The 21,333-nt window shown below is 37.7% G+C and overlaps 1 protein-coding gene across 1 annotated transcript; it reads right to left on the reverse strand.

Moving 5' to 3' along the window:
- Positions 1-1,304: 1,304 nt before the first annotated feature.
- Positions 1,305-14,502, reverse strand: LOC106874781 (translation initiation factor eIF2 assembly protein). Its single transcript, XM_014922634.3, has 12 exons — positions 14,348-14,502; positions 12,183-12,251; positions 11,096-11,165; positions 9,777-9,809; positions 8,266-8,361; positions 7,214-7,320; positions 5,732-5,859; positions 4,562-4,684; positions 3,762-3,790; positions 2,762-2,899; positions 2,287-2,424; positions 1,305-1,523 (listed from the first exon to the last, which is right to left on the reverse strand). Exons 1-12 carry the CDS (start codon positions 14,419-14,421, stop codon positions 1,479-1,481), a joined length of 1,050 nt encoding a protein of 349 aa, XP_014778120.2. The 5' UTR covers positions 14,422-14,502; the 3' UTR covers positions 1,305-1,478.
- Between the last annotated feature and the right edge of the window lie 6,831 nt (positions 14,503-21,333).

Consider the following 21,333-nt stretch of genomic DNA (forward strand, 5'->3'; position numbering starts at 1 on the left):
CACTGGATCTTTCCCAGATTCTTGACGGAGGATGCTTCCGTCTAAAGACTAGGAACTCTAATGGTGCACACCATGTCCATATCTTCACCACTCTCCTCCTTGTCGAAATCGTTGTCATTTCTAAATGGTATGCGACTAAGAGCATCTCCATCGCCATGATCCACTGTTTTCTGGTACTCAATTATGTAGTGAAACTGGTCCAGCCACAAAACCCATTGAGCTAGTCAAATGACAAACAAGTAAAAGAATAAAAGAATATATATGTGTGACACCGCATGTCCTAGTGGTTAGGGTGCTGTATACTCACGATCATGGGTTCGTTTCCCAGACTGAGCGACACACTGTGTTCTTGAGCAAAACCCTTCATTTCACATTTCCCCATTCCCCCTTTTGATCAGGGGATGGGGAAATGTAGGTCTGCTCACCGACCCAGTGGGGTGGCATCAATCAAACACACATTGTGACCAGCAATGTGTAACATCATGTTATAGTCAGGTTGGTCACAAGATCTCCTTGGGCAAGTGTTCTACTATAGCCCTGGGCACACCAAGACCTTGCAAGTAGATTTCATAAATGGAAACTGAAAGAAGTCCTTCGTTTATATATGTATATGCATGTGTATGTGTGTTGTTCTAGTCAATACTGACTATAAACAAAATGACAGTCTTGCTATCAACACAGGTTGATGTAGTAGGTTTGCAGTAAACAATGAAAGAATGTGCAGACTTGATGACATGTCTGGACAAGTTGTGCAGTCTTTATGAAAAGAAACGCAAAGGCCTTATAATTATGATCAGGCTTTTTGTCGTTTGAAAGGGGAACGAATTTTTACCTTAGAAACAAGCAAGAGTTAGCATAAGCAGGGGATTTGGCCATAGAAAATCTGCCTGACCCATGCCAGCATAGAAAAGTGGATGTTAAAACAATGATGATAGTGATGACACACAAAACCAATAAACAGTGGATTACATTGATTTCAGTCCTTGGCTGGTGAAGTTTTTTAATCAACTCTGAAAGGATGAAAGTCAAAATTGATTTCAGCTGCATTTCAACTCACAGTGTAAAGGGATACAACAAAACACAGCCAAGCATTTTAATTGGTGCTCTACCAGTTCTGCCAACCCTCTACTATTTTATCCAAAATTCTACTAATTCTGCAGCTCAACCATCATTGTCTTTGATGATCTACCAGTTCTATTAATATCCTGCAATTCTGTTTCACAGTCTTCCAATTTTCCCAACACCCTACCGTTTTATTCAATTCACCATTCATTTCGCAAATCAATCAGTATTAAACAATGATCTTGGCTCATAATAATGATTTGTTTATTATACAATAATAAAAATAGAATAAATATTGGATGAGCAATGGATGACAAGAAGAGTTGCAGCATCAGTTAACAGTCTGTAGCATACACACAGACACCAACTAAAGACAGTCGGTGCTACTCAAGTACACTGTATTCACCGTAGCATCATCATTTCTCTTCATCTGATTCCTCATTTTTCATTTTAGAATTTTGCTGGAATTATAAACAACAGAAAAGAATTATTAGTATGCAAAACATTTTTTTAAAGAGATACAGTAAAAAATAAACACAAATATTAATAAAGAATAAAAGGGTATAGTTTTTTAAGCTATTAATCTAAATTTTTAGAGATGAGATATGTTTTAACCCTTCTGTTGCAATAACTATATTTTTATACTGAACAGACAGGTGCTGCCCTGGTCATGTGGCTAAGAAGATTGCTTCCAACAATGGAGTTTTGGGTTCAGTCCCATTGCATGGCACCTTGGGTAAGTGTCTTCCACCATAGCCCTAGTCTAATCAAAGTCTTTTGAGCGGGTCTCATAGACAGAAACTGAAAGAAGCCTGTTTATCAGTATATAGACTGGCTTTTATATGCATGTGTGTGTGTGTGTGTGTGTTTGTGTGTGCCCTTGTCCTGGTATCATACGATGGTTGGAAACAAGTGACACCGTCATGCAGACAATGCTGTTTTTCCCTCCAGTCTTACATAAAAGATATGTCTGGCCTATGGAAAAGTTACCTTGCTTGGAAACAGGTGAGAGCTAGTAACAGGAAGAGCATCTGGCCGTAGAATTTCGTCTGACCAAGGAAAAGTGGATGTTAAAACAACAGTGATGACAGCTAACTGCATTTCACCAAAATCTCTAGATTCTAACAAGATTGGAAGATTTATATAGGGAAGGCATTATGATAATTTAAGAGTTCGATTTTCCATTGCACTCCACCTCTAATTACATTTCAAAATGTCACTTACCAGTTTTAAGAAATCAACTAATTTGTATGGGTCGGTGCCCAGGGATAAGTCTACAAAGTCTTTAGGCAGAGCGTAGTAGGCATAAGGATTTGGTTTCATTGCACTTTCTGACTCATGGATATATCGAAATACAGGAAGCTGTTGAAAAGTAAGGAACACATCATTAGCATTTCGTTTTATGGTGCTTGCTTTCAGCTTTTGGCAGTAAAAGAACAACCAGAAAAAAAATAAAATAAATGAAATAAATAAAAACTAAAAACAAAACTTCACTTCAAAGAAGAATAGTAAAAAAACAAAAAGACTTTATGATATCTTGAAAAGGACAGTGAAATCTATGGCACAGAGGCACATGAGAGTTCACCTTACACACACATACATGAAAGTTTGCTTTACACACACACACACATATGAAAGTTCACGTCAAACATGAAGGCTCACCTGACGCATTCCATAGATATATGAAAGTTTGTCTTACTTGCTGGACATCTTCTGATCCTTCTACATCAGTGGAAGATTTTTGGAAAGGATGATCAGACAACAGTTCTGGCCAATCAAACATTAGACTGTCAGTAACTGGCCCGAAAGGGTTGAAATCTAAAAGTACTATTTTACCCTAAAAAAAGAAAAACAAAAAAAAAAAAAAAAAAAAAATCACATATATATATCATCGTCGTCGTTTAACATGCGCTTTCCATGCTGGCATATATATATATAAATATATATATATATACACCATTTATAGATGTATACGTACATATATATATTCTTAGAGTGCAATTTAAACTTTAACTCTTTTGCTATGGTATTTCTGTTGAAAACACTGATGTCTAATTGCCCCATCAACGACTTCAAAGTATGTTCAAGGGGCCATGTGATATACAAAATAGTCTGCAGTTAAAGTGGGGCATCCTACATGAGGAACATCACCAGGAAACTGCATGTTCAAATCAAAGAATGCATGCGCACAGATACTTCAATAAAAAAAAAAAAATGCCTAAAGACTTGTGTGACCCAGGATTTCAAGGTCTCCACCAGGGCCACTCAATGCAACAAGTGTGATGTCAGAATCATGGAGGCCCTCCTTATCAACATTAATAACAGAAAAGAACTCCATGAAGTAGATTGGTTACTATAGCAACACCATGTCACCTTCCATAGCAGCAGTAACAACAACAACAACCATCATCATTCATAATGAGCCACAAGGAGATATCTATGTGGTTGTCCAATCAGCTAGAAGTAGCAACCATATCTTCAATTCATAGCTGAGCATTGCTTTAGAAAAGTGACATGTTGGATGTGAAATTGTCCTACGTTCTATACACAGAAAAAAACAGGCTGGATGGCCATGTCAGGATGTCTTTGATCATGGATTGGCTCGAATGGTATAAACCTGGCACTACACAACAACAACCATCATCTTGACAGTAATTAACCTTACCTTCCCATCCCACTTCACCCAATAGAACACTTACCTGTCTTTTTCTGTAGACATCAAGGACATCTGTGAAGAAGAAGAAGAAAGAGAAAAATAACAAGAATGAAAACAAAGAAAAATTCCTCCGTGTGTCACTGCAAAACAACAACTACAACAACAAGCTTCTATGTTTGATTGTTTCTAAGATAAGCTTATAGGGAGCAGTATTTTGGTGGTGGGAGGGAGAGAAGGAGGTAAAGCCAGTTATATCAGCCCCAGTATTTTACTGGTACTTTAGCTTTTTCAACTTTGGCGGGATGAAAGGCAAAGTTGACCTCAGCAGAATTTTCACTCAAAAGACAGAGAGATCTGTCAATTCTACCATTCCTCTGCACCGTAGTTAAATAATAAATAATAATAATAACAAAGTGAGATCGCAGCCATGGCTGATGCCAGTGATGCATGTCTGGCCCATTTAAGAGTATCCTTGATGCGTTGGGTGATATGATATGCTTGAGAAGACCTGTTGAGTCAAGTAAAAGCAAAATTGTAGCTGTGGCCAGTGCCATCTGACTGGCTTCTGTGCCAGTGGCAAGTGAAATGCACCATCTGCACGTGGTCGATGTCAGTGCCACCTGATTGGCTCCTGTGCCAGTGGCAAGTGAAAAGCACCCACTACACTCTCGGAGTGGTTGGTGTTAGGAAGGGCATCCAGCTGTAGAAACATTGCTAGATCAGATTGGAGCCTGGCATGCTAGTCCCCAATCAAACCGTCCAACCCGTGCCAGCATGGACAAGTAGACATTAAAACCAAAATGACGATGATGACAAAAGTGCATCAACGAAGCTAATACTTACATTCTTTAAGGACGAACTGTGACGCAATTCTCTGTTTGAAGAAAGTTGTAATGTCTGTTTTGATGCTTTCTAGATTCTGCTCAATGAAGCTGTAGTACTCGGAATCATGTCGCTGACATATAGCTAGAAGAACAATTAGCAATAACTCAGGGTCACAAACAGAACTAAATCAAGTCAAGCCTCTCAATAACGCTAGAAAAAGCAGCCAAGCCTCCTTCAAATCACACATTACTTTCTTAAAAAAAGGTGTGTTATGATTGATACAGTTCTAAATACGCTATGAATGCAATATGGCTGAGTTGGTTAAGATGTTTGCTTTGTAATCATAATGTCCCCAGTTTGATCCCACCATCTGGCACATTTTGGGCAAGTATCATTTATTATATCCTTGAGTTGATCCATGCAATATGAATGACAACAGGGTAGATAGAAACTGGTTAGAAGCTTGCTAGACAAATTGTATCTGTATTTCAAAGGTTCAGCCATCACACACACACAGAGTGTGCCATGTTGATTCTGCTGGAATATCAAACTAAAATCATCCATAAAAATTCTATGTTAATTTATTTTCTAAAAACCAACAATGACAAAATTCATTATCTCCATTATTTTCAAAATATTAATTGAAACCAAGATAATGCAGCTGATCCCTGTTGATACCAACCTGTCTACCCCCCCCCCACCGGTTCTATGATGCAAACTTCCAGTTTTAAATGAAAACCATCCCTTAAAATTTCATGTCGATACAACATTCCAAAGACCCAGCTTAATAACAACAAAGTTGTTTCATTAGATTCTTCATTATTATTCAAATTAATTGAAACAAAAGAGGAGACATGGCATCAAAATATAGCAATACAAGGATTATAAAGGTGCCTGTATTTTGGAATGTTTAACCATTTATGTGTTAGTCCAGTAAGTATGTAGCTCAGTTGAGCAAACAGCTCAATATGCATCATCTAAACTGATAGGGATCCATTATTTCTAGACAGAGAAGGAGAAAGTCCCGTGGCTGTGATCTTTATGCAGGGACACAAAGACTGATGAGCAGAAAACAAGAAAGCAACTTCATAATCCAGGCCCAATTCGAATGCTTGCAACAGAGTAAATTCCCCTTAAATAGGAATCACTAGGGATCAGCAGAGAGTAACAGCAAAGGGTCTGACTTACCCAGAAGAGCTCCGTTTTTAACGAAGCATCGAAATTCTGAGCCTGGATGAATGTTCACCCATCTTCTAAGGACCAAATTGTATTCTAACTCTGGCTGGTTGCACTCAGCATCCTCACAGTATTCAAAGCTGGAAGAGAAATAATAAAGAAAGTGATACAAGAAATGTTAAGGTTACTAATATATCAATATTAGAGCAGTGGATTGGCTGAATTGTCAGAATGGTGGACAAAATGATTTGCTGGGGTCAATGGCATCACCTAACCCCTTCTTCTTAAAACCGCTGGCCTTGTGCCTAATTGGAAACATTATTGAAGGTAGTGAGCTGGTAGAATGGTTAAAGCATCAAGAAAAATGCATTGTGGTATTTCTTTTGGCTCTTAACATTCTGAGTTCAAATCCTGTCAACTTCACCTTTCATTCCTCTGGGGTCGATAAAATAAATACCAGGGTCAATGATATCAACTAATGCCCTCCCTTCAAAATTGCTGGCCATGTGCCTAAATCTGAAACTATTATTATTCTGATTATGAAAGCAAAGGCAGCAGCAGACTCCCTCAACAAAATGCTTCAAGTTCAAATCCAGCTGAGGTTGACTTTACCTTTCATCTTTTCAGGGTTAATAAAATGAGTACCAGTTGAATATTTCAGGTCTTGACCCTTTCGTTAATGTATTTCTAAGTAAAACACACCCCTTATGAGTTTCAATTAAAATCTAAAATAATCACCAATTTAGACTGGTTTCATTAAACAACTAACTTTTTTATTTATCAACATATTACTGTGATTTTTTGAAAACAATTGAAGAAAAGGTTCTTAATTAATTCTATTGTATAACTTTTGTCTTAAAGTGAATCTAATTACAGGTAGACCATAAGCTATCTTTTTACTCAGTTTGTTTACTTTCTGTGAAATGGTTTGTTTACGCAGTGATCGTTTCAAACAAGCCTACATTTGCTTGATTTCTCCATATCTTCTGTTGAAGAGCCCTTTCTCTCACAAAATTAGACACAGAAACAAGATGGTGTTATGCGAAAAATGCTTTGTAGTATTTCTTCTGACTTGCTCAGACCATACCAGGGTCAACTTTACTTTTCATTCGTTTTGGGGTCAATAAAGTATCAGTCAGGTACTGCAATCATTTTCCTTTCTTTTCTCTCTTTCTCTGCCTTTTTGTCTTTCTCTCTCACTCTTTCACTCTCTCTTCTTTCACCTTTTACTCATACCTGTTTCTCTCTCTCCAACACCAACCTATGACCAGCAAAAATAAAAGAAAAAACCAACCCTGAAAGGAATGCCACAACATAAACTGCCACTGCAGCCTCCTAGAAAAATTCCATGGCAAACACATAGCATCAATCATGTTAAGTAACCAAAAAAGTGGGAGATTGTTGGCATTTGGATAGGAAATCTTTACTAATTGTGATTGTTTATTAGGAAAGAGATATTAGATTTATAAATGGGAAGTTCAACACATTACTTACGGACTGGTTAAATCATGGGTAACAAAGTCTGAACTTTTCAACAGTAAATAAATATCAGCTGGGCAGGTACAGAGAAGAGTTTTACTGAACGAAATCCAAAATGCATCCTATTCAAACAGCAAAAATAAATATATATATATATGTGTGTATATATATATATATATATATATATATATATATATATATACCGGAGTAAGCACATGCAATGAGTAACGGTTTTTTTGTTATATTTCTGCTGCTTTTAAATAAAGTATATATATATATATATATATATATATATATATATATATATATGTACATATACATATAAAAAGTAGAAACCCACAAAGTTCAGAGATGAGCCATAATTCATTTACCTCTGACAGTTGTTCCATGAGGAATAAACATCATTAATTAAAAAATTACATATTAAGATACATAATTAATTAATACAAATATATCAGTTTAAAGCAATGCTCATCTCAGACCATCAGAAATATTAGGGGTGATGCCATCCATAGACTGTTGCTGGATGTAAAATCTTGTGAAGGTGTATGGATAGCAGAGCCAATAATTTTCGTAGTGATTTGGGATAAACACTGCTTTCAATAAATTTATGTTGAAAGTATTTCAAATGTCAAACTCTGCCAGACCAGCTGCTAATTTAAAACTAGGTGAGTTTTCTTGATCACGTAACTGAAAATGACACTGAAAATACCAAAAATTTAATGAGCTAATAATTCTAATGAATTAAGCATAATAACATTGGTGTGATACTGACTGTATGCCTACTTTTGCAGCCCACCTGTATAGGTATGCATGTGTGAGTGTGTTCATGTCTAAGTGTTTTGACATTGTGTGATTGTCATATATGAATGTTATTCATTTCCAGTCTTCTGCAAAAACATGTCTGACCATGGCAAAACAGGTAAGTGTTGGCAGCAGGCTGGAGGCATCTGGCCTCAATAAATGCCATCTGAGCCATAGATACATGACAAAGTGGACATATTTATATATATATACACACACACACATATATATATACAATAATAAGAGAGTTCTAAAGTACTTACCTTTGGAGAGCTCCAGTTTAATTTGGGGAACACTTCCCCATCAAGTTCTTCAATACAACTTCGGATTTTTTTATCCAACTCTGGGAAGTCTGGTACCTAGCATGAACATAAACATATACAAATAATATGGGGTGGCTTATTAACAATAAATAACCTAAAGGTAAATTTATAGACATTCACTAAAGTGACAGAGGGTACAAAGTGGTACTAGCATTGCTAGAAATAAGAGTCAAAAGAACTCATTAGCCACAAAAACACAATATTAATAAGATGACAAGGGAGACAAAGCTCCCTACGGTCACAGACATAGCCATATTACTAGTGATTTCGAATTTTGATGCAGGGTATCTTAATTCTCGTCAGTGGTTCTTACTGTGCCTAGGGTTAAGCTCAGCTCACCTTGTCAACTTCTATGAAAAACCATTAATATAACTTTGTCTGTGACCATAAGGAGCTTTGTCTCCCTTGTCAGTTTATTAAGATAGTGCTTTTGTGGTGAATGAATACTTTTGACTCTTATTTCGAGCAATGCCAGTACCACTTTGTACCCCCTGTCACTATATATATATATATATATATATATATATATATATATATATATAAAATGATGGGCTTCTACACAGATTCCATCTGCCAGATTCACACTTAAGGCATTGGTCAGTCTGAGGCTTTAGTAGAAGACACTTGCCCAAGGTGCCACACAACGGAAATGAACCTGAGACCATGTGGTTACAAAGTGAACTTCTTAACTACGTGTGTCATCATCATTTAACGTCCGCTTTCCATGCTAGCATGGGTTAAAAATGGACACAAAACAAACAACCCACTGCCTCGTCTCTCTCTCCTTTTTTTACCACGTCTACCTGGCCTCTGAACATGCTTAATCTCATATAATCATCCACTTAGGCACTCTTAGTGTATATGTGTTGAATGTCCCAAGCCCTGCACTTTCTGCTATGTCGAACCGTTTCTTCCCACCCTATACAACTTATGAGAGTTCATGTGGGACACTAGCAGAATCAATCTCATTGATCTCAGAAGATCTGTAAAGCCAGGCCAGGTGCACAACTCCTTCCACTGGACCAACACCAGGTGCACAGTTCCTTCCAGCAGACCAACACCAAGCCATTTAAGAAGAAGAGAATACTTCAAACCTTTAAACACATTTGTTACCATATTTCTATGGAAATAACACTGACTTTCTTAATTTATTAATTTTTAAAATGATAGAGAATTTAGTAAAATAAGTTTATTAAAACTGGTGTTTGGAACATAAATTGACATGAAATTTTGATGGAAGGTTTTGATTCAGTGGAGTTTGGTGAAGTCCTCTGGCTTAAGCTGTCTAACCCCTGCCAGCATAGAAGATGGATATAGAATGTTAATCAAATCTCATCAAATAATCTGTTTAGAACAGGAAATTTGTATCAAAGTTATGGTTGGGTGGATAGGTGGATGGGGAGTGAGGGGATCATCTGAAGCAGGTCTGTAAAATGGCAAACAATTCTTACCCGATTTTCATCTTGTGTGGAATTCCATTCATACTGAAAAAAAACCCCAAAAAAAAACCTTCATTAAACAGCGTTTATTTATATTTCTTCATATTTTAATATGGTTGAGAATGTATGAACAGGGTGCAACAGAAAAACCTGCCCATATCTTACACAACCCTTGGTGTGCTGCATGTGGTACTGGTTTCTTCATTTAGCTGATGATTTACGATTTTTTTTTGTTCATGATTTGGAGCACATTTACTGTTGAAATGTTTTGTCAACCTGTAAAAATGTGGGAGGTTTTCTTGCTACACCCTGTGAGTGTGTTTGTGTGTGGTAGTTTGCTACACACTGTGTATGTGTGTTTGTGTAGTAGCTTGCTACACTCTGTGTGTGCCTGTGTGTGTGTGTGTGTGGTAACTTGTTACACTCTGTGTGTGTGTGTGTTTGTGTGTGGTAGTTGCTATGCTACACCCTATGTGTGTGTGTGTGGTAGTTTGCTACACCCTGTGTGTATGTGTTTGTGTGTGGTAGCTTGCACTCTACGCACAATTATGCATATAAACACACACAATCAATTGATGATCCACTTCTGAACATTATGCTGTCATTCCAGTTTTTTTTTGGTTACATCAAAACTAGATTATCAAATGCAATTTCTTATTTTTCTTTGGATAACAATTCATTAATTACAGAGATGTACTTGCATAGCAAGTGACTTGATCTGAGATCATGTGCTGAAACAAAAACAATTGCAGCATGGTAGGTGTTTATAAGCCATTTAAAAAAAACACACACACAAAAACCGTTAGATTCACTTCAACATTTAAATTTAATTTGTGTCAAAATATTTTTGCCGCTTTGAAACCGTGACCTGTTCACTGACAAGATTTTGTGCTGCATCTAATTAAATTCTATGTTTAGATTTCACAAGAGTCAACACTGTCTTGTTGTTTTGCTTTTCCTGACACCAACCACTTTGAAAGAATGTCCTGGGTGTATTTTGACAAGACTAGAAAGTCTTCTTGATGTTGCATTGTCTCTGCTTGTTCACCAATGACTTTAGAGAATGTACTTCTAAAAAGGGGATATAATGGGCAATTTAGTCTTTGATAGACAAGGAGACAAGACGGTCACAGCTAAAAGACTCTCACTGAAGGATTATGCTCAGTCAGAATCTCAATGAAATTAAACATCAGTTTCGTCAGTTTGCTTTTCCTAAATTATCCCCCACCCAAGACACCAATGCAGTTTTCTCCTTCCCTGTCGGGTAAATGCAAGTCAAGGGAAATAAAAGAGAGTAGGGTGGGGGGAATATTATAACTATTAACTCTTACATCATCATCAAAGTAGTCTTCGTCGTCACTTTCAGCATCCTCACGGCCTTTGGGTTGGATTTGACCTGAACTAAAAAACAAGAGTTTATTTTATAGAAATATAGGATTCACCTATTTCAATATATGTTACAATTTTTATTATATATAAATAAATTCTCTCTAAAACAATTCCTTATTAAAGTTATGGTGGCAAGGGTTGTTATATAAAATATCAGTAGGGGTTCTGCAGTTTTTGGGAAATTGCATTTTGGGTTCCGTGGGACACACTACCATAAGGTGTGTCACAGACAGTTGTTAAGGGTGTTGCAAGATTTTATAAAAGTTTACCAACATCATCATCATCATCATCATTATTCTCACAAGCATCATCCTAACCTCTCTCCTTTTCATCATTATCCCTTCCTTTCTCTTAGTCTCTCTGCTTGCTTCCATCAAATACATTGGTCCTCAAACTTATTATTTTGCTGAAGAATCCTAAAGAATCTTGGACGCCTTGTTGAAGGCCATGAGTGCAGCCACTTCCCACACTCTAAATCATTGTCACCATTTTGATGTCTGCTTTTTTTTTTTTGCAGTGGTTGGACAAGACTTGATGAGACAATATCGATGCGGATTCTGACTTCTTTTTCAGCAAAGGAATTATATTCAGTAACACTGCAAGAGTCAAAGCCATTGTCTTTTTTCCTTTCTGTAGGACAAAAGTGTCATCACTTCTAGCTGAAAGATGTGAAAGCAAGGACACGGCAGATACAAACATACACACACATGTGTGTGTGTGTATGTGAGTATTTGGTTGTTACATATATTTGTGTACTCATTCATTTCCGGTTTGTTTTACTATGCTAATATGGATTAGGAAAATATGTGTTGAGATAAGATGGAGTTCAGTTCAGTAACTATTTAGCAAATTTCCTTCACAAGGCATTGACCAAGCCAAGGCCAAAGTAGAAGATACTTGTCCAAAGGGTCATCCAGTGAAGACAGAACCCAAAACCATTGTGAAACTAAGTCAATGGCGTACATTTAGAAGAAGACAAATATCTAAAAACCTGGATTTTTTGTAAATATTCAATAAATTTGAACTCACCCTTCTGGAAGGAAAACCCGATCAGCTTTCAGGTAATCGACAAACTGTTTGGGTAGTGGAATAATAAAGCTATGGAATGACATAAACAGAAAAGAGGAATATTAATTAGGGTTGATATTTTCATTTCTGACATCAAAATATAAATTTCAAAATAAAATATTACAATCTCAAAACTTTGCTTCCTATATTTCCAACAGTATATCTGGATCTTTAGACTAAAATTATCCACTCTGACCTCCTGCCCTAATTTTTTTCATTGTGATAGAGAGTGAATTGAGGGAGATGTGGCAGCTAATTCTAGCAGATCAAAAAATTTCTTAGATGGTCTTTTATTGGTTAAAAATGTCTATTGTTGTTGGTTAGTTCTTTGTCAGCTCCTATGGTTATTTAGTTCTTTGTCAGCGCTTATGATCAAATGAATTCCACCAATAACCAGCAATCCCATCTTAATTGTTTAAAACAGAAAAGAAAGATTCAAGAATGATTTTGCTGCTATGTCTAATAGATTGAGGAATCTTCAGAACATTTTGGAAGTTGAAATATTAACACTATTTGACAATGTCCAGGTGAATATATTTGAAAAAGCACCCACCATTTCCCATGCAAAAAGAAAACAAAAAAGAGAACAAAAAGTTTCTATGGATTCTGGTATTTTCAACAATGGAAATTAGAATTTTCTCAAAAAATACCCCAGCTTTTCATACGTCTCTCTTGCATGCCACATTTGATGCTTCTTATGTCTAACGTTTCTCTCAGGGTGCTTACACTCTGTCGTGTGTGCACACTGACATTACACATCCAGCGGATCATGCTAGCTTCTCAAAAAAAAAAAAAGAAAAAAGTTTACAAAATATCACTTTCAATTTGTGATCATTAACTGAAATAATGCCAGAATATCTATTGTTGTTGTTGTTATTTAGATCCTTGACAGTCCTTATGGAGGAAACACCTGTGACCAAAAGCATTTCACCTATAAACCCTTCCTGCTTTTGTTTAAATTCGTCTAAAACAACAAAAATTTCCATGGTAGGTCTTAATTTAGATCACTTGAAAACCAAGAAGTCTGTCTCGTTGTACATCATTTCAGATGCGTGGATATGAAAAGCGACCGGCTGGCATGATTTGAGAGATTTTGTTGCTATTTTAGTATCAATGAAAGAGGATGTCATCCTCGCCATTTACAAGGGGTCCATCACTATTTCAAAAAAAAAAACAAAATGAAAACAACAATTCTGTATAATGCATTATTGTTTATGCATGGGTAAGAGTGATGTATCAAACACACACACGAGCGAAAACAGCCTTCCATATTCAGTGGTGTTTTGTGAACAGAGGCCCTTTTGATACCGACATGCCAGAGACTGCTGCTCGTTCTAATATTCAAACTTCCTGCTTTAGTAATCTAAATCAGTGCTCTGCAACCGGTACGCCGCGGCACACTGGTTCGTCACGAGACGACGCAAGGTGTGCTGCAGTGTAACCTGAATAATTTTTTCCCTATAATTTTAGTTCAGGTGTGCCGCCGAATTCTGAAAAGAATATAAGTGAACCGCAAGCGATAAAAGGTTGAGGAGCACTGATCTAAATTAGAAACTTTCCACCAAAATTCCAAGGTCCAAACACTCGTCTAATATTGACATGGTTATTTTTATTAGATTCTTCCCAATTTTCAAAATTAACTGTAACAAGCTAAGTGTGTTTCAATATAAATATAACAAACGAGGAGAAATATATTTAAACCGCGACTACGTTTGACATGATAACCGGATCACTTTCAGAAATAAGAAAAGTTTATTATTTTCAATTCTGAAATATTCTGTAAAATACAAATCGCTACCATTCGTGCAGAGTTGTTACCCTTTACACATTTCTTTTGGTTTATACAAAGATCGGGGTTTTAAGAATGATCGTTCCTATTCGGCATGTGAGGTTTAGTTAAGTCCGACCCGTAAAGCCAGACGAGTGACACTCCTCCTTTAAATATATATTACTAGGAAGTCCAACTTGACTGTTGTTACCAGAGGGAACCGTCGGAGTGACTGTTGTGCTTAATTAACTTAAGGACTGTATTTAATATAGAAATACACATCGAGAAACAAGCGATATGATAAAAGAAAAATAATACAAAAAAGAAAGAAGTGAACAAAGGATAAGACAAGAGATACCTTCGTGGGGTGACATTCTTAAAAGCTGGATACCAACTGGAGAAGCCACAATTTAACACATGCTGCACTTTCATAATGAATCACCAATGTAAATAAAGTGTTCTTAAACGTTAGAGAGTTCACAAAGTAAGAGAAAAGAAAAGCAGCTAGAGTTATCTCCCTTGAAGTTACTTTTAAACTTCGCTTAGTCTGATAGCGGAGAGTCTCTTTATTACTCTTTTACTCTTTTACTTGTTTCAGTCATTTGACTGCGGCCATGCTGTAGCACTGCCTTTAGTCGAGCAAATCGACCCCAGTTTTTATTCTTTGTAAGCCTAGTACTTATTCTATCTGTCTTTTCCGTCGAACTGCTATGTTACTGGGAGTAAACACACCAGCATCAGTTGTCAAGCGATGTTGGGGGGACAAACACAAACAAACATATATATATATACATATATACGACGGGCTTCTTTCAGTTTCCATCTACCAAATCCACTCACAAGGCTTTGGTCGGCCCGAGGCTATAGTAGAAGACGCTTGCCCGAGTGTCACGCAGTGGGAATGAACCCGGAACCATGTGGTTGGTAAGCAAGCTACTTACCACACAGCTACTCTTGCGCAAATATTTCATTCCCCACCCTTTTTTTATGGAGCTTTGGAATAGATTTTTGACACAGGCGAGGAAGGAAGAGAGCAGAAAGCTAAGGGCAAAAATACGAAAGCTTAAGATTTTAAAGTAAACTGACCTAAAAGCATCCTTCGAAATTGTGATATAACGTTGAATGAAAAAAGCAAGGATACTATAAAAGGAGGAGAAAAATAATTCCTTGGTCCTTTACTTCTCATATCAGGTCGCGGTAGCTATTCCAAAACAGCGTCAGATGTTCCATACCTTATGGAGAACGAAAACGTTATGAATGTTGAAAGGTTTGGGCAGAAGAAATTTTTGTAATTTTTTTTTTTCATCTCAGGAATGTAATTGTCATTATAGAATAATAAACAAACAATAACAAAAAAAAAAACAAAAAAAAAAAGAAACCCGCTCTTTTCTTTCTCCAAAAGTCATGGGACATTTACATCGAAACAGCATTTTTTAATGCTCCCTGGACAAAAGACATCATCATTTCTTCACATTGGTTCAGGTTATCTTATTTCGTGAAAAATAATGTCGTTCATTACAGCTTTCCAATGGACAAACGAATGTTTCCCTTTGTTTTTGTTGGTGAAATTGAAATAAAGTTACTTAAACTTTAAGTAGAATCAGACGGGTAATTTTGTTTGAAAGCACCGGTTTTACAGGTTTCTCGTCGCTACATCTTTTAATGAAACGCTTTTAATGAAACGTTCGCATGCATGTTAACTTATTTACAATTTACACCACACATACACCCCCCCCCCCCACACCCACACCCACAGAGTATCGATCAGACTCTCAGATATTGTCATACGTCGCTGGTCACACTGCACTTGGCATTGCTTTTGCCTTTGCATGATGCCATTCCACTGGCCAGACGAGCAGCCCCCCCTCCCCTTGATCGGAAGGAGGCGATTCTGTGACACGAGGTAACCTATTTACAGCTGAGTGGACTGGAGCAATGTGAAAGGAAGGGTTTTGCTGAACAACAAAACGCGCGGCACGATCCGGGAATCGAACCCGCGATTTAACGATCGTGAGTGTAACACATTAACCACTTGGTTACGTACCTTCAGACACGCACACACACACACACACATTTCATGATGGCTGAATTGTTAAGAAGTTCATTTCGCAGCCAAGCAGTGCCGGGTTCGATTCATCTGCAACAGAAAATGACATCTTGGGCAGATATCAATCTCTTATAGCGTTCAGTTGACTCATGTCTTGAAAACGAAACTGGATGGACGTAAACTGCATAGAACCCCCTCTTTAAATGACAAACCGCAGTGATGTAGTTTTCAAAAACGGAATCGGAATAAATTTAGTTTTAATTACTTTACTTATCCTGTAATAAATGAATAAATAAATAAATAAGTAAAACAGCCATTTCTGATCGGAGAAAATATCAAAGCTGCTACGGCATTGACCGTCTTGTATTTCCTTCAATATTTCTATGATAACATTATCGTTCGTGTCGTTCGTGTTTCAATATGCTAGCGTCTAATTTGTGACAGATTTGACAACTGATTGTAATAAGCCGAGCGACCGCTTAAAAGCTTCCACGTTGGAAATAAGCACAAATACAGAACTGGTTTAGTTGCCTTGTTGGGAAATTGAGGCGAACTTGGTTAGTTTTTATGCTGAATTCAGCTTTCCTTGTGATTACAAGTGGGAAAAGAGTCACACACACAAACACACGCGCGCGCGCAAAGACTATTTCTACTACACTTCATCTAAATGAAGTTCTTATCTGTTTTAAAGTTTACCAAGACAAGAATTTTTCCTCGTCTCTTGGTAAACTTGGCCTTCGCGTGGTCCCTGTTATACCAGTCTGAGTGATAAGATTGAAGTTCATTATTGTCCAGCTTGAATTTGGGCATTTCAAGGTCTCTTAAAAGACAAAGTAAAAAAGAACAGGGAGTTGCTGGTGTAAGTGGGTGTCTTATGGAGCGAATTTTGTGACTTAATATGTCAGCCAATGGTTTGATGCCCCCAAGTGACCCTTGGACACTTTCAGTGAGCTTCGTTTTATTGCAAGGGATCTTTCCTGTTGCTCTTCCTTTTATGACGAGACTATCAAGAAAACAACATCAACAAAATCTTCAAACTAACTCATCCTACTCCCACCCAACCAGTGGATTTTATACTGTAAAATATAGATATCCACCCGAAATGACGGGGAAATTTCTTTGAAACCTTCTACTATTTATAAGTTCTTTAGTACAATTTTGGCAATAATTTCAGGAGGAGGGCGTTAGTGTCAACTAACACTTATTTTATCCAAAAAGATGAAAGGCAGAAATAAACTCGGTGTTAAATACAGAGCGTAAAGGACCGGAAGAAATGCAGCTAAGCATTTTGACCGATACAATAACGATTGTACCAGCTCACACAGCCTCCTTCTCTTTATAAATGATAAGGCGAAAATAGAGATTGCTACCATAAATTGTTCTTCCTTTGTCATGGAGCTGGATGAGGTAAAAATGTTGGAAACCATCTCCATTTTACACACATGAAACACAGGACGTATTCTTCTGTCGTCCATGCATCATATATAATACACATCCCCAGCTATTTTTCAACCTCTTGAGTAATTTGGGTCTTATGAAAAGAAAGCTTTATTTTACTCAAAACGTATGAAACAATGGCGAAATAAAAGTCTGAAAACGAACATGGATTTTTTTAATACAAACTTATGAAAATGCTTCGAACGGGCAAAATGCGTAGCTAGAGAGTGTGCCGCCCAGGGTGGTCATTCAATTTGCACCCCTCCCCAAATGCATATTGCCTACAACAGACTGGAATGTGGTTTCACCTCCATAAAAGTACCGCCCGAGGCGGACTGCCTCCCTCTAGCTACGTTAGTGCAGGCAACGGGTTAGACATGGTAAAGTACCCCAATGTGTTCAATTGTCACAGCTGCCTTACTATGAGAAACACTGCCCTAAACTAGAATAGCAGCACAAGTTTTTCATGGCTTTGTTCCACGGAACTCTTGTTTCTCCATGAACAATACGGCCGAAGAAAAATACATCAGGGCATGCAATGCACGCTTAATTAATACAAGTACATTAATAAAGGTAATAAAATTATAGTGTTTTTTTGTTTATTCAATATCTCATTAAATATCACGTATACTTCGGCTTTGAACTCATACAACGCAACGTGAAACGTTTCATCGTTACCTGAATAGAGTGCTCTAGTGGAAGCACGTGGCTTAGTGGTTAGGGTGTTGCACTCATGATCGTAAGATTGTAGTTTCGATTCCTGGACCGGTGAAGCGTTGTGTTCTTGAGCAAGATACTCCATTTCACATTGCTCCAGTCAACTCAGCTGGCAAAAATGAGTAATCCGGCGTCCCGTCCATTTTGGGCAATTTCTACTCCATGGAAACCAGGAAACCGACACTTATGAGCCTGGCGTGGCTGGAGAAGGTAACTGTACCTATACTGTGCTATGATGTATATAATTTCATCTTAATTCCGTACCAAAAACATTCCTTACAATCTCGCGAAAGGATCTCAAATATGTATAATAGTGATCTGAAAAAAAAAAGAAAAAAGAAAAAAGCTTTTAGTAATTAAAATTATCGGAATCATTAGTAGACAAAATCGTTTCAGAGCATTTAAAATCTAAAAGCAACAACTAAGAGAAACGATTTTTTTATAATCTATATTTTCAAAATAGACTGTTAGTGAAATATACGCGGTTGGATAAGTTCATATAAAGAGTAATCTGACGTCATGAAGCTGCGTTTTCGTCAGAGGGAGGACGCATTTATTTTGTACCTATTGAGTCTGGAGAGAGTGGTAGTACCCATGACCTTTTCAAGCAACCACCCTTGAAACAGTTGAGCTTGATGTTAATATTTCATTTAGACTGTTGCAGATTAACACCCGTTGGTAAGACATGAACAGGATCATTGCAGTAGGACGAATATCTGGGGAGAAAGGATTGTTAGTGCTGAGCCGAGGGTGGATTCGAAGGAAGAAAGGTGATGAAAGAAAGACGAATTATCCGCGGATGGCTGAGACTGGGAATAGAAGTTAATGCGAGTTTGAGGATGGGGAAAATGGAACAAAGGTGATGAGAATTGCGGGAGACGAGTGGGATGCAATAATTTGAGTGACGGAAACCAACCAACTCAGAGTAACGATAGAAATGTGAGAGAGCCAGAGGAGGCTGAAGTGTGACGAGAAGTCACTGAATATCAACCAGCCGAGTGGTCCGTCTCTCTCTCTCTCTCTCTCTCTCTCTCTCTCTTTTCACTGTCTCTCACCCCACTCCTCTTCTCTCTCTTTCTCGGATGAAAAGTTAGTTCAAAACCATTATATCTTTCTATTCTCACGACAGTACAAATTTACCTAAAATTCATCTTTGTTTATCCGACTCAGACCACCACCGCCACCGCCTACACCGCCACCACCACCACCACCACCACCGCCGCCCCCACCGCCCCCACCACCTTTAATTTTGTATTTATCCGTATGAAATCCTCGATGGTGCTTTGCGTTCGTCATTTTAAAACTTAATCAATCATCGGTTATTCTATCGAACCTCTCTTCCCACGGCTTAACAAATTATAAACAAAAAGAATTATCTTTGTTTTTTAATTTTTTTTGTTGCTTTTATTTGGTTATTTTGTTTTATTGTTTATCTATACTTTTCCTTCGTTTATTTTCTCATTTGCTCTTATTGATCTTTTTGCGTATCCGTTCTGACATGTTCTACCAGACTGTCAATTGCCTCCGTTTCGTCGTCATCGTCACCATCGCGCACACAACACCACCCCATCTTCCCACCAGCACCACCACTACCTTCACCACCAGCACCACCATCATCATCATCCTTATCATCGTCACCGTCGTCGTCATCTTCTTTATGTTATCTTAAACGTCATTACGATCATCAAATACTGAAGCAGCTGCATCATCATCATCATCATCATCATCGTCGATCTCGAATTAACCCCCATATGGCTCCTGAGTGTAATAATGATAATAATAATAATAATAATAATAATAATAATAATAATAATAATACTAATAATAATAATGTGGTGTAATGATTCTCAAAAGGGGGGAAATCAGTAAAAGCCAAGGGATCAAGCTGGAAAGTATTGAAACTATAAAGGAAAGTCGGAGAGGAATGATATAAGTACCTGGGTATCATTGAAAGAGATAAGATGAATGAACACAAGATGAAAGAAATGTACAAGAAAGAGTATTTGAAGAGAACTCGGTTTCTACTCCGATCGAAGCTAAATGGCTGCTATAAAATTAGAGCAATTAACACGTGGGCGGTTGCTTTGATTGAGATATGGGACAGGAATAGTATCTTGGAAGAAGAATTACAAGATATAGACCGGAGAACAGGTAAATTAATGACAATGAACAAGGAACTACACCCCAAGAGTGTCAAGATTGTATTTAAAGAGGAAAGAAGGAGGACGGGGATTGGTGTATTGTGAAGGTCGTGTAATGGAAGAGGAAAACAGCCTGGCTTGGTATGTCAAGGGGAGTAAAGAAGAAATGATTGAAGCAGTGAAAATGCAGGAACCCTTAAAAGTAAACGAAGCTGTAGATCCAAGACAATTTAAGAAAGACCAGAGAAAGCAGATGAAGAAAATTTGCCAGGACAAGAAAATACACAGTCAGTTCTTGGAGAATAAAGATGAGATTGATTGGAACAGAACCTGGCAATGGCTGCAGAAAAGAGACTTAAAAGGGCCCACTCAGGCATTACTGTGCAGCGCTCAAGAAGAAGCTCTCAGAACAAACTACTCCAAATATCACATTGATAAAAGCACTCACTCGACACAGTGTAGGATGTGCTCCGAGAAGGGAGAAAGTATAAGCCATATTGTTAGTGAGTGCTGTACACTCGCACAATGTGAATACAAAAGGAGACACAACAATGTGGCCAGATATGTCGACTGGCTGTTGTGCGGGAAAGCAAACCTCGAAAGAGCCGGACAATGGTATGAACATAAGCCAGAGGGAGTAATGGAAAGCGAATATTACAAAATAGTCCGGGATCTTAACATACTGTGCGACCAAGTCATAGAAGCGAGACGATCAGTTATCGTGATCATCCATAAAGATGAAAAAGAAGCAAAGATAACAGTTGCTGTAATATCAGGTGATTCGAGAGTGAAATATAAGGAAACAGAAAAGAGTGAGAAATACCAGCCACTGCGGGACGAGATAGGAAAGTTATGGGGCATGAGGAAAGTAATGGTGATACCGGTGATAATTGGAGCATTAGGGAGCAGTTTCCAAGGGCTTTGAAAAACGTATTAAGAATATTGGGGTTGCTGTCAGGCTCGAAGTGATCCAGAAGACAGCATTGTTGGGTACAGATCACA

Source organism: Octopus bimaculoides, chromosome 11, assembly GCF_046866305.1.
Source record: "Octopus bimaculoides isolate indiv1 chromosome 11, ASM4686630v1, whole genome shotgun sequence".
NCBI classification, from domain to species: Eukaryota; Metazoa; Mollusca; class Cephalopoda; order Octopoda; family Octopodidae; genus Octopus; species Octopus bimaculoides.